The sequence below is a fragment of the Salmo trutta genome, chromosome 15 (assembly GCF_901001165.1).
Source record: "Salmo trutta chromosome 15, fSalTru1.1, whole genome shotgun sequence".
NCBI lineage: Eukaryota > Metazoa > Chordata > Actinopteri > Salmoniformes > Salmonidae > Salmo > Salmo trutta.
The window spans coordinates 58445800-58459229 of NC_042971.1; the positions used below are offsets into that span (position 1 = coordinate 58445800).

The 13430-nt window shown below is 44.6% G+C and overlaps 1 protein-coding gene across 20 annotated transcripts in view; it reads right to left on the reverse strand.

Annotated features, from left to right (window-relative positions):
• The window catches only part of LOC115149449 (alpha-adducin), a 51775-nt gene continuing 38345 nt past the window's right edge, over positions 1 to 13430 (reverse strand). For 2 of the 20 annotated variants that reach the window (XM_029692316.1, XM_029692317.1), the window contains exons 11-18: positions 12248 to 12343; positions 11863 to 11955; positions 11500 to 11517; positions 7160 to 7243; positions 6758 to 6914; positions 6120 to 6494; positions 5165 to 5257; positions 1 to 2345 (exon numbers count right to left, since the gene is read on the reverse strand). In XM_029692316.1, the coding sequence (XP_029548176.1) occupies positions 2014 to 2345; positions 5165 to 5257; positions 6120 to 6494; positions 6758 to 6914; positions 7160 to 7243; positions 11500 to 11517; positions 11863 to 11955; positions 12248 to 12343 (1248 nt within the window). In that variant the 3' untranslated portion in view covers positions 1 to 2013. The other 18 variants (XM_029692330.1, XM_029692336.1, XM_029692326.1 and 15 more) reach the window with 13 other exon arrangements.

Consider the following 13430-nt stretch of genomic DNA (forward strand, 5'->3'; position numbering starts at 1 on the left):
TTTTTGTTGAAGGAAGGATTTTTATTAATGGGTAAAAAACAAACAGTTCCATGAAGAAAATGGTAGTGAAGCTATAGATGGTATGATGACATGTTTGTATGGGAAATAGTTCAAAGAATACATTGCTGCGAGTTTAAAACAATTGACTAAAATAAAATAAAAATTGCACAACAATTGCAAAGTAAAAGTGAGTTACAGTCATAATGAAGAGAGACAGACCTACAATACAAGCACCAAGCCTTAGTTTCATGCCATGCAGTCCTTCAGGTTCAGGTAACAGGCTAATGTTCTCAGCTTACATCATAGCAGGTTTATCATAGCCTTGTCCTAGAGCAGTTATTGCAGTCTTGCCAACTCCTTTGGTCATTCTCAAGACTGCACAAACCGATCTGGGACAAGGCTAGATTTTTATAGTGATCTAAACCAAGCTTCACAGACAAGTGGAATTAATTAATGACATTATCCAGTATTAATACCCATCTGCTTGCCAACCATTTTAAAAAGACAAGGTGTAAGATCGCTAGTCTGGTCCCAGATCTGTTTGTGTCATCTTGCCAATTCCTATCATCACAGTTTGGCATGGCAGCACAAACAGATCTGGGACCAGGCTGTAAGATCTCACTAACTAGATTGATTACTGTACTATATCTCCATAGGGTCTTGAGTGCAACTTGAAAGCAAGATGTTTTCTTGAGACAGTCTTTTAATTTCAGAGGGGTTTCACAGGATAGTCCATTGAGGTGTGGTCACTAGTTATGCATGCAGCTTTAAAATAGTGAGATGTGCCTTATAGCAACAGTATTCCTACATTCCATATACCCACTATTAGCCTGAATCCAGATGGAATGGTTTTGTTTCACCCTGTTTGGATCCAGGCAAGCCTACGGTTTTCTCTAAAAGCAAATGGTAAAACAGTGAGTTCCAGGCAGTGTTATATTGTAATTTCCGGTGCTTCAGTTCCCAGTGCTCTCACAGCAAGTGAAAATGACTCAATTTGTTTTTTGTTGTTGAGAATAACAAAAGATGACTATAGCTATATCATTAATCATACAAAATCTGTGTTCTCTCTTGTAACTGTAGCCATATTTTGTCCTCTTATGTTCCATGTCTTTCCTGTGATTGGAGTGATTAGGTTAGGAGGGAGGGGAGAGCTAAAGCAAGCCAAGGATACAGGATTATATAACATAAAAAAAACGTCTGCCCTAGTCTCTACACATTCCTGCCACATGACCATACAGCCTGTGTAGACCGGTGCAATACCAGCAGTCTCACCAGGTACCACCAACCCTGGTTGATAGAGGTGGTGACTGATATTCTCAACATGATTTGAGTTCTTACGGACCGCAGGGCACACGTACACGATGAGTTACACAATAAATCTGTATAAATGGTAGTGATTTACCTTGACCATCCGGCCCTTTCATATCCACCCACCAGTTCTACTGCAGAGAGGAAAACCCGCTCCTGTACCCAATGCTGTTTGAGTGAACAGATTTAACGCTAATATTAGACATCAGAAATCAGAAATCAGCACCGTGCAGTTGGTCGTTTTTAAATCTTGAATCAGTTTCCACCAGTTTAATTAAATTACAGAGCTCAAGTGTTTCTTTGCTTTTGCCCTCCTTGTTTTTTTACAACTTTTTTTTTTAAAGACACTGATATAATTTCATACATTCTAGTGGTTAAATCAGGTTTTAGTAAAACACATTATTTAAACAAATAAAAAAAGGGAAATAAAAATCTACTGCTCACTTAAAGTAGCAAGCCTAAACAGACAAGCGTAAGAAGCCAGACATCTGCACTGAACCAGACCGAATGCACAGTCATTCACCACAGAGCGACCGTTTTTAAAACTTCATAAGCGATTGACTTTTTAATATAAAATTGGCACACACTGGGAGATGAACACAGAGTTATAAAGCCAGACAAATAATACTAAGCATGTAGGGTCAACGGTTGTGGCTCGCTCAAGGGGAAGCGAAGGGTTACAAAGCGTAAGAGGGGAGGTCTGGTCTAGGGTTCCTTTGCTTTTCCTTCCTTTTCTTCAGTCTTCTTCTTGTTTTTCTTGAGGAAGGAAGGAGTGCGGAACTTCTTCTTCTTCTTGGAAGGCGATTTGCTGGGGGATTCGTCGCCGTCCTGTTCGCAGTCTTGGTCGCCGGCAGCATCAGCAGGCTCCTCTCCCACGGCGGTGGGCTGTTCGGTGGCAGCGGGAGTGGCAGGATCTTCGGCAGGGAGGGCGGGGACTGGGGCGTCAGAGGGTTCATCGTCTGGGGTCAGGTCAGGGAGGGTCTGTCTCAGTGTAGCCTGATCACTCTCATCCTTATAGGTGTGCTCCAGCTGAGAATCTGTGAGGAAGGGGAGGAAATGGTTCATCTGCAGGGCCTGCAAAGCGACTGCAATACAGACCAAACTACCTTTTCAAAGCTAATAAGAGATTTAGCTATTAACATATCACTTTACTCTCACTTGGGAGGAGTGATATCTCCAATTTTCTTCTGCAATCATTTAGTCTTTGTTCCATAGTCCAACTTGTGGAGAACACATAACTAAAGGCCTGGATTACTATATCATCCATGAAAACTGACAGGCCACAGTACTTCTGCAGATCAGAATCTTTAGGCACCAATCAAACAGCATGCTCCTCAGCCGAGGCATGCCTATATATAGAGTACAACACTAGCCATCTCCACCGACTAGCTATACATTGACGACTCAGACAAGTACAACACTAGATCATTCCACAAAGCCAAGCCCAACAATGATTTAATCTTTTTTTTTTTTTTTTACTGTCCTTTCCAGCAACTATTGTGGACATGTATCCAGGCCGGCACAGTACAGCTTGGCTCAGTAGTGTGAAAAGGGTCCAGTAAGACCATATTCATGTGCTCCAAGTATTTAATCATTGATTTATTCAGATGCACATGTATATTCAGTGCAGAGGGATCTTGTAGCGTAGACTAGTGTGCTCCTCGCTAATATCCATTGGTACAGTACATCAACTTCATGCTGCTGTAGAACCATTGTACAGCAGTTGGTCTCCTTTTCTGACCGTGCACACAACAAACCAGACAGTGTGCTCCATTTCCAACTTGTATTACTTGCAAATATTGATGTCAACATTAGACTAATTATCCACAGAAGTGTTGACGCTCCTCAGAATGTAGTCAAAGATAAAGCATAACACAAAGCACTGAGAAAAACAGCTGTTTATCACCTTACCGCTAAGACAACAGCAAGCTTCACACTTAGCAAAGCGACAAAAGCATTTATTCTACTACAGCCAAATACATGAACGCTGTATACCTGAGATTGGGCTCATCTGGAAAAGAAATATAACATTCAATACATTTAAAAAAAAAAAAAACCTACATACGTTACCTATTTCATGTGAATCGTAATGCAGGAACTTAGGGATTTAATATAGATTTGTTATAAGATGTTTGCATGTAATACTCAAAAGGTTAAAGTTCACAATAGGTCAACTCCGGGAAGGAATAGAAACCTAAAACAAGATGTGTTGCTGGGTCTATCTCAGATCTCTCCACTGTCACTGGCAAGGACCATAAACTGTATAGGAATAAGGCCATAGAGGATGGGTGTCTAACCTTTCTGAGTGGTGTTCAGTTCAGACAGGAGAGAAACCTATCCATCCTATGAGTCACCATATGAATCATAATCTGTGACAAATCAATAATCTCTACGTGTGGTTTTGGGATTTTGCACTATGAAGACAAGCCTGAGAACAGAGGCCGCCATTTTGTCTTTTGTACATCAATCTCATAATTTGTGAAATCTTTTAGACAGGGAGGACCTCTGAATTGTCACCTGGCAACAAAAGGAAATAAGAATGAAAGAACAGGAAGTCAAGGACCATAGTGAGGAGGAATAGATACTCAACCCTAGTGGATAGTTTGGGCCACAGAGAAGGAGAACGAGAACGAGAGAGGGAGTCGGAAGAGTCGGAAGAGTGAAGCCATGCAAGGAACGGAGGGGTTAATGGTTTGATCACAAGCCATGAGGGTGGAGGTGGCTGGAACAGTACGTACTTACTATGGTAACAGGTACTCTCTAGCATTCCCATCTCCTGATAGTAACGCAGCCACAAAAAAGAAGAAGAAGCACAGGTAGAAACACACGTCTATAGATGCAGGTCAATCACAGCCACCACAGTGTTAAAATTATAACATCAAAATGAAAATAGGAGAAACACCAGGAGAAATTAAATTGTAAAAAAAGAATGGCGACAAGCCATTCTTAGATCCAAAAGATGGAGAATGAAGAAGTGAACAGGGATTGGAAGTAACGTAAAACATGTTAGTCTTGTAAGACCATCTTTGATTAGATTACACCAGTAAATGGCCTAGTAAAGAGAACACAGTTTGTCATGGTTTATACTGGGAGAAGCACAGCCTGACTTGTGAATGTCAGGTGATAACTATGTCCCTCACAGGGCTCCATAGATCTTGATGCATTCATTCTTGTATAAGCCATGGCAAGTGTCTGAGAAATACTGTACTTTATGGTTTTAGAACCAGTAGTCTCATTATATTAGACATTCTCCTGCCGTATGGTTTAAGAACCAGTAATGTCACTATATTGGACATTTTCTTGCAGTCGTTAAAAGGTGTAATCCAACCGTAATAAAGACCAAGAGGGATAAATATAATAAAAACAAAATGTTTTCTTAAATTATCATAATCCACTTCAATCTTAATCTCATGCTAGAAAGAAAATCACCCAGCTGTCTAAAAGTTACAGCTCTTTGGCATTGTACCCATTTGTAGAAATCTACTGATCTTGAGGAATCATAATCTAAGAGGATATTCCTTGGAATCAAAATGTCATAATCCTCCATCTGAATTCCACTGAACATTCCATTACCTGATCTTACAGTTGGGTTTGTTTCCCATATAATCCAATTCACCCTTATCGACCTCAATTAGCCTCAAACCTCTTGGCCTGTTATTACACATTAAACATCGCATTCAACAGCACCTACAGTTACAATGTTAAAGGCGTCAAAGGAAAACATAGAAAGGAAGCCCAGTCCCGGCATTTCTTGTTGTTGACCCTTGACCCTGAATGTTGTCACTCAATAGTCGCCCAGATGAAGCCATGCTGAAATGTTGTGTTGCTTGTTGCCGGGCAGACTAGGCCAACTAACCTTCCTCTGCTCTGACAGGGGTGCTGGGTGGTGTGCGGGTCGGACTTTCACCCTTTGCCTCTTCCTCAGGCTCTGGTAACGCATCTGAGGAGTCTGGGGGGGGGATTAAATCAAACTTTATTCAATAGTTTGTCAACAGGGCAGATTAGAACAATGAAATCATTGTTTTTCAAGATTGTCAATTACTGGTTTCATGAAAAACAAAACACACATCACCTTTAAACCACCACATACAGTAAATAAGAATAGCACAGTCAGAAAACAGCAGAGGAAGTTTTATTATTAGAGGATAGACAGTCACACACTGAGGAAGTAACAAAGCCCCCAGTGGCAACAAGACCCATGTAAGTCCACCTTCACCCCAGAGAAGGAACCGCTTCCATTGGAGACACCAGATGATTAGTAGTAAACATTTACAAACCAACCCCAAAAGGACAACAGGTCCGTGTTAGGAGGAGGATGGAGGAAGAGTCTCTTTCCCAGGAGTGATTGATGAGAGGGGTCATTCATGTTCATTTGGGAAGGCTTCCTTGGAGAACCACAATCAGCATTAGGATTCCATTGGTTAAACAGATCAGTCAAATCAGATGGTAGGGGAGGGTTGCAAAATTCTGGAAACTTACCCCCAAAATTCCCAGGTTTTCCAGAAATACTGGTTGAATGATTCCCAGTTGGAGGATTCCCTCCCCACTGATTCCCTTTTTATTACGGGAATACTCCCACTGGGATTTCTGGAAAACCTGGACCTTTTGCAACCTGAACCAGGAGGAAGGTGTATAGGCAGAAGACAGACGGGTGTTGAGGAATTGGGGGTTGGGGGCCTAGTAGTGGGCAGGACAGGAGCAGGATTAACCCCAGAGAGAGAGAAGGGACAGGGACTCCAGTCAAAGGTCAGAGTGCAGGACGGAGAGCAGGAGGGCAGGCCAGAGTCAGTCTGCAGTCAGTCAGTCAGTACCTGGAACCTCAGTGAGGGCAGGCAGCTCTGTGTTGGTGGTGCTGAGAGCCTTCAGCACGGCACAGTGAAACTCCTTGTGAGGAGACTCTGAGGGGGACTCTTCCTCGTAGCCCCCAGTCCCCGACCCCGTGGACGTCCCTGGGCTCCCCTGACTGCTCCCCGACCCAGTCAGAATGTCTCGACTGGGGAGAGAGGAGGAGGGAGAGGCTGTGGGGGTAGGCTCAGAGACCCCAGGGATGACCAGTCCAACTCCAGCTCCCTGCTCTGGGATACAGAGGGGCTTTGGCGGCAGTGGGGGCTTCTGTGGTGAGGTAGAGGGGGACAGGCCCTCTCCAGGCCCAGCTGAAGGGAGCTGGAAGGACTCTTCACCCTGTACTGGATGAATGATGCAACAACAGTTTCTCTCCATGTCGCTCTGCTTGGTGACGGGTCGTGGGCTCTGGGAGCTTTGTGGAGAACTACCTCAGACCCCACCGAATTATTGTGATTCTGTATCTTTGCTGTTTTGTCTTGCTACTGCTACTACTACTGCAAATTAATGGAGAAAATAGGGTATAAATGGTGAAAACACTGTGCAGTTGGTTATTTTTCTGTCCAGGTCAAACATGCCCTAAGAGCAGAACGGTGGCAGGTCTTACCATCGGGGCCTTTCTGTTTGAGTTCCACCTCTTTGCGGTAATCCTCCAGCTCCTGGTCATACTGTTTATTGAAGGGGTTCGGGCCTTTCTTGTTGATGATGACACGTGGCTGGTACTCCTTCTCTATGATGGCCTTAGACGCTGTCACTAGCTCCCCCTAGTGGTACAGGGAGGGAGGGACACAAGACAAATTCTTGCTAAAAACAGGCCTGTTGTGCATCACAAAATAAAATCTTGTCACAATTTCAAAATCGATGCTAACACTGACATTTCCTAAATAAGTTGATACTAGTATGGAGCATTTCAAAGCAGTCCGAGTCTAGACAATAAGGTCTATTCATGAAATCACACAGAGTAGCATCAGAGAGAGGTGAGAGGTCATGTGAGAGGTCATGGATGTACCTTTCTAAAAGACTTAGCAGGACTATTGGCCTCTGACAGATCGAGGTCGGCAATAGTGTCCGTACAGTCAGACAGAGGGGCGTCCTGCAATAGTAAACTGAGTGAGGGGGGGCATAACCCAGCCCGAGCACACACACACACACGTTCATAGTACTCACACACAGTCAAAACGCACACACATTAATGGTGTGTACACACACACACACACACACGTCCGTACACCAGGGTTTCCGTTAGCCGGTAATTGCTGGCATTTGGCAAAAATAAATTGAAAATAAAGCCAATAAATACAATTGTTGCCGGCCAAATTGACCGGGAGAAAAACCGGTAGGCAGGCTATCAGCGCGTCACCCACCACTTTACAATGTGAGCTGAAGGCAGTATACATTTTTAAAGCATACTTAATTGTTTGAAACCTGAATATTTTACTTCATATTATGAGGCATTATTTGAAAATCCGACCAGAGTCGATTCTGTTAAAGACTTTATAGGTGGCGTGAGTTCCATTTCTACTGATCTGGGTGCTAGTTATGATTTTCATATGCGCATTTTCGTGGAACAGTTTCATTTTGATATTTTGTATTTATTTACCCTTTATTTAACTAGGCAAGCCAGTTAAGAACAAATTCTTATTTACAATGATGGCCTACTGGGGAACAGTGGGTTAACTGCCTTGTTCAGGTAGATTTTTACCTTGTCAGCTCAGGGATTCGACCCAGCAACCTTTCGGTTACTAGGCAAACGCTCTAACCACTAGGATACCTGCCACCCCATAATAATGTTCTCATTTCTCAAAATCACTGTTGCGTGGTTAATCATACAAATCTGAATTAAAATATAAAAATATAAATTAAACTAATGCGAGAGCATCAGCCGATACACCGTGGTCACTGGCCCCTCTGCCATACGGACACACTGATACACCGTGGTCACTGGCCCCTCTGCCATACGGACACACTGATACACCGTGGTCACTGGCCCCTCTGCCATACGGACACACTGATACACCGTGGTCACTGGCCCCTCTGCCATACGGACACACTGATACACCGTGGTCACTGGCCCCTCTGCCATACGGACACACTGATACACCGTGGTCACTGGCCCCTCTGCCATACGGACACACTGATACACCGTGGTCACTGGCCCCTCTGCCATACGGACACACTGATACACCGTGGTCACTGGCCCCTCTGCCATACGGACACACTGATACACCGTGGTCACTGGCCCCTCTGCCATACGGACACACTGATACACCGTGGTCACTGGCCCCTCTGCCATACGGACACACTGATACACCGTGGTCACTGGCCCCTCTGCCATACGGACACACTGATACACCGTGGTCACTGGCCCCTCTGCCATACGGACACACTGATACACCGTGGTCACTGGCCCCTCTGCCATACGGACACACTGATACACCGTGGTCACTGGCCCCTCTGCCATACGGACACACTGATACACCGTGGTCACTGGCCCCTCTGCCATACGGACACACTGATACACCGTGGTCACTGGCCCCTCTGCCATACGGACACACTGATACACCGTGGTCACTGGCCCCTCTGCCATACGGTCACACTGATTCACCGTGGTCACTGGCCCCTCTGCCATACGGACACACTGATACACCGTGGTCACTGGCCCCTCTGCCATACGGACACACTGATACACCGTGGTCACTGGCCCCTCTGCCATACGGACACACTGATACACCGTGGTCACTGGCCCCTCTGCCATACGGACACACTGATACACCGTGGTCACTGGCCCCTCTGCCATACGGACACACTGATACACCGTGGTCACTGGCCCCTCTGCCATACGGACACACTGATACACCGTGGTCACTTGGCAGCTTAAAAGCCTAAATGAGTGCAGGGAACTCAGATGGCCAATGCAGCCGTTGATCAACCAAGTAAAAATACATGAAGCCGACAAATAACAACATAAATAAATACGAATGAAAATGCTGGTTCTTTCAAATCCCAGTGATCTCTCTGCCTCCCTTTCTGTCCGTCTGCCTGCCTCCCTTTCTGTCCGTCTGCCTGCCTCCCTTTCTGTCCGTCTGCCTGCCTCCCTTTCTGTCCGTCTGCCTGCCTCCCTTTCTGTCCGTCTGCCTGCCTCCCTCTGTCCGTCTGCCTGCCTCCCTTTCTGTCCGTCTGCCTGCCTCCCTTTCTGTCCGTCTGCCTGCCTCCCTTTCTGTCCGTCTGCCTGCCTCCCTTTCTGTCCGTCTGTCTGCCTCCCTTTCTGTCTGCCTCCCTTTCTGTCTGCCTCCCTTTCTGTCTGCCTCCCTTTCTGTCTGCCTCCCTTTCTGTCTGCCTCCCTTTCTGTCTGCCTCCCTTTCTGTCTGCCTCCCTTTCTGTCTGCCTCCCTTTCTGTCTGCCTCCCTTTCTGTCTGCCTCCCTTTCTGTCTGCCTCCCTTTCTGTCTGCCTCCCTTTCTGTCTGCCTTGACTTGAGCTACAGCTAGTGAAGTGAAACATTGTATCTAATCAATCAATTGGATCAGTCCTGAAGCTGTCTCTAGCAAACTCGCAAGATTGTATCAACTATTGTATTCCAGCCCTCAGAGTTTCCCACTCCAGTGAGCTCAGGACATGCCAGGTAGGCTACTTATGTGTGCTCAGGCATTAACTAGACAGAGAAACCAGACACATGCTCATTACTCACATGGAGCCCTCCAAACAAAATACAAAACCAAAAAAAACTCAAATTATGGTTATGAAATAAACCAATAAACAACGTTTCAACTCTGAGAATGAGAAATGACAGTAGGCCTAATTAGTAATACATACATTTCTGTTAATGCATTGTAACAAAATGACGGGGATTAACGGTTCATTTACTGCTGGCTACATATGTAATGGCGAATTTATCAAAATAAACAAACAATCAAAAGGGCAAACAATTTACATGAAACAATAAATGCGCAAGAATTGGCAGAAGACAGCCGAGTGGATTCATTCTGGAGATAGACACACCTATAGGCTATCTTCGCCACACACCACTCCTCCTCCTCCTCGTCTCAACATTTTAAATGATACTCCAGACACATTATCTTCACATATTTTAGATGTTTTTCCAATAACAGCTGCAACTCAATAATCAGCTAGGCCTTTTGTCACACGCACCGCCTATGAAAGACTTCCTCATAAGACATTCCTCTCCTGTTCTATTGGTTTTCATATTAACTTTCTTTCAATGTCCAGAAGCCAAAAGGCACAATCCTAGTCATATTAGCAATCCATGCTAGTTGTTGTATCTTTAGGTTCACCCTCTATCGAAATTTCAAACAGGGATTTTCATCTCCGTCATATACCGCTCATATCAAGTGCGCTGTTTAGAATGGTGTTTTGCCTCAAATTGCATTTTGGTAAATGTTTGAAAATTGAGGTTTTATTGGCTGCTTCATTACAGGAGTTGCATGTTTTGTTAAGATGAATTACCATAATCTAAATGTGATTTGTCATTCTGAGCATCGTGGGTAGAAGCCCTAATAAGTTACACACCCAATGCATGGGTCTGGTGAATTTCTTTAAATTAAAATGTTCCCGGTCACGTTGTCCAGCGCCACATTTTCCTAACAGAAACCCTGCCGTACACACACACACACACACGTCCATACAGCACACACACACACACACACACACACGTCCATACAGCACACACACACACACGTCCATACAGCACACACACACACACACACACACACGTCCATACAGTACACACACACACACATGCAGAGTGTTTCAGTGAGGAAAATGGGGCAGTCAAGCATGATAATGATAAGAAATATGCCAGGCCCATGCATTGCAAGACCACACTTCACATTGAAGTGTGTAAATGTACTGAAAACACAAACTGAGTGCAATGCATAAGACATATTTATACCGTAATTCTCAAATTACGCTACAAACAGTTACGGCTAAACAGTGAAGAAACAGTTCAGAGCCACCCAGCAGTTATTTTTCAATTCAGGTAACAATAAAGGTCCTAAGGTTAGAACATAAACACTCCAACAAGGGCCTCAGCAATCTCCTCAAAAACGAATTCTCTCAGAGAGAAAAAAACATGTAAGTTAACACAATTTGACTAACAGCAAATGAGTGTGATCCAACCAAGGTCAGATAATGGACAGGACCTCAGAGGGTAAACCAACAACATGCAAACTCAACTCTGAAGTCATGAAAGCAATCCGACAGACCTGAAGGCTAACAGCATGTTGGGGTTAGCCAACAAAAGGAGGCGGCAAACCCAAATCAACCAAAGGAGATGAACACAACCCGGCCTGTGACGCAGCATGAGGTTTACCTCTGACCGCAATGTTACTTACCTGCCACACTGAACTTCTCTGTGGTCAAAGAATAAGGTAAGTTAAGTTCACTTAAATATCAGCGGGGGGAGGGGGGTTAGGTCAGACTTGGGTTCAAATACGATTTGAAATCATTCAAATAATTCTAGCATTTGCTTTAGTCTGCTTAGAGGGCAGGGTTTGCAGTGTTGGAACTATTGTATTTGTTACATTGCACCAGGCAAGCTCAATCCAGGCCAGTTTCAGAATTGTAAACGATTTGAAATAGTATTTGAATGCAGGTCTGACTCAGGGTAAGCAGCACACATATTGCCATTTTGCAGGAGTTGCCTGGCTGTGGGGCGGGGCGTAGTGCAGGAGGGGTGGGGCGCAGGAGGGACTCACCTGGACAAAGGAGCGGTCCACCATGCTTCCAGCACACAGCACCTGGGACTCTGGCCCTGCCGTTGTGATGTCTTTCAGGTTCTGCTCTCTGATCTAACGGACGGTGGAAGTCGACAGAAAGAGAAGGGTTGGATACAAAGCCACGGTCAAGACAGAAAAACATTGATTCTCTACCCTTCTCCCGAAGTGTGCACTTGTACATGACCTCTCATGGATTTATCAATGGTGGAATCTCCCTTCCCAGCAATCCTTACACAAATCCAATGCTTTTAAATCCATAACGGGGAGTGTGCAAGAGAAATACACACTTTGGGAGTAGAGCCGATGGTCGAGACCAAAGCCATGTTGAAATGACAGCCTACCGAAGCCTGTATCAACATCATACCTTGTTCCTCATCTCCAGCACCTCCTTGGGGTTTGTGTTGAGCGGGACAAACTGATTGGCCACTGCAGCCTGTCGCATTCCTTCCTCATTTGTCCACTGTAATCACCATAGCAACAATTAAAATAAACAAAATGATGCAGCCAAAATAACATGGGGGGAAAAAAATGGAACAAAATCTAGAAATATACAGACTATGCAGGCTTTAAAATAACTATAATAATAGGTCATGCTTTTCAAACAGAAATAATGGAGAAGGAAAAGATACAAATGATTCTGTGAAGGAGTTGTAAATATATTACACCTGGAAGCAGTGAACCAATGATGATGCACCTTTTGTCAAGATGGCTCGCTGTTACACAGTTCTATTCAGTGCTTTTCAGTATCAAGGTACTCTATCCCATTACCTAAAGCCCCAGCATCTGACCCTTTCTTATTGACTTGATGGAAATGAGTAGGCCCTCCTACATTACTCGAAGACGCACCATCATCATCATCATCATCATCATTGATACTCTTGCGGTTAGATTTCAATAACAGATACAAATGACAAAAACACACAAAAGAGCAACTGAAGGCATCACAAGATGACGAGAGACCGTGGAAGAGGGAGGGGTGAGGTGGTGGAGGGGTGAGGCAGGGGGGTGAGGACGTGGAGGGGTGAGGAGATGATGGTGCTGGCTTACAGTACAGTAGAAGCTATGTGGACCAGCGAGACAGTGGCAGTGGGGTGAGGCGGGAGCATCACCAAGTCATTTCCCAGGCTAACGTAACGTACAGTAATAGTAACAGGACAACAGGAATAAAGAGAGAAACACAACGACAGACGAGACACTCGTCGACCACTGACTGACAGAAAAACTAATTGGAGAAAAATCCAACTAACGCCCCTCCCCCCAAGAATTGCACTTTATACAAGTTAAAAGGTCTTTAGTTTACGTTTAGTTATAAAAGGATGCCCTGGCTTCTATGGTATTCTGATCTACTACTGACGTGTTTTATATGACAGAAGTAGAAAACAACTTGAAGAAATACTCTGGAGCTGTCATTTTTGGAAGGTAATGTACAGGACTGTTTCTGGAGTTCTTGACAGAGGTGTTTAAACCTGCACATAGGTAATGCTCAGCCCGAGACAGGAACAAAAAAAAGATGAGACATTTTTTCCTCAGACACAGATATGATTGAA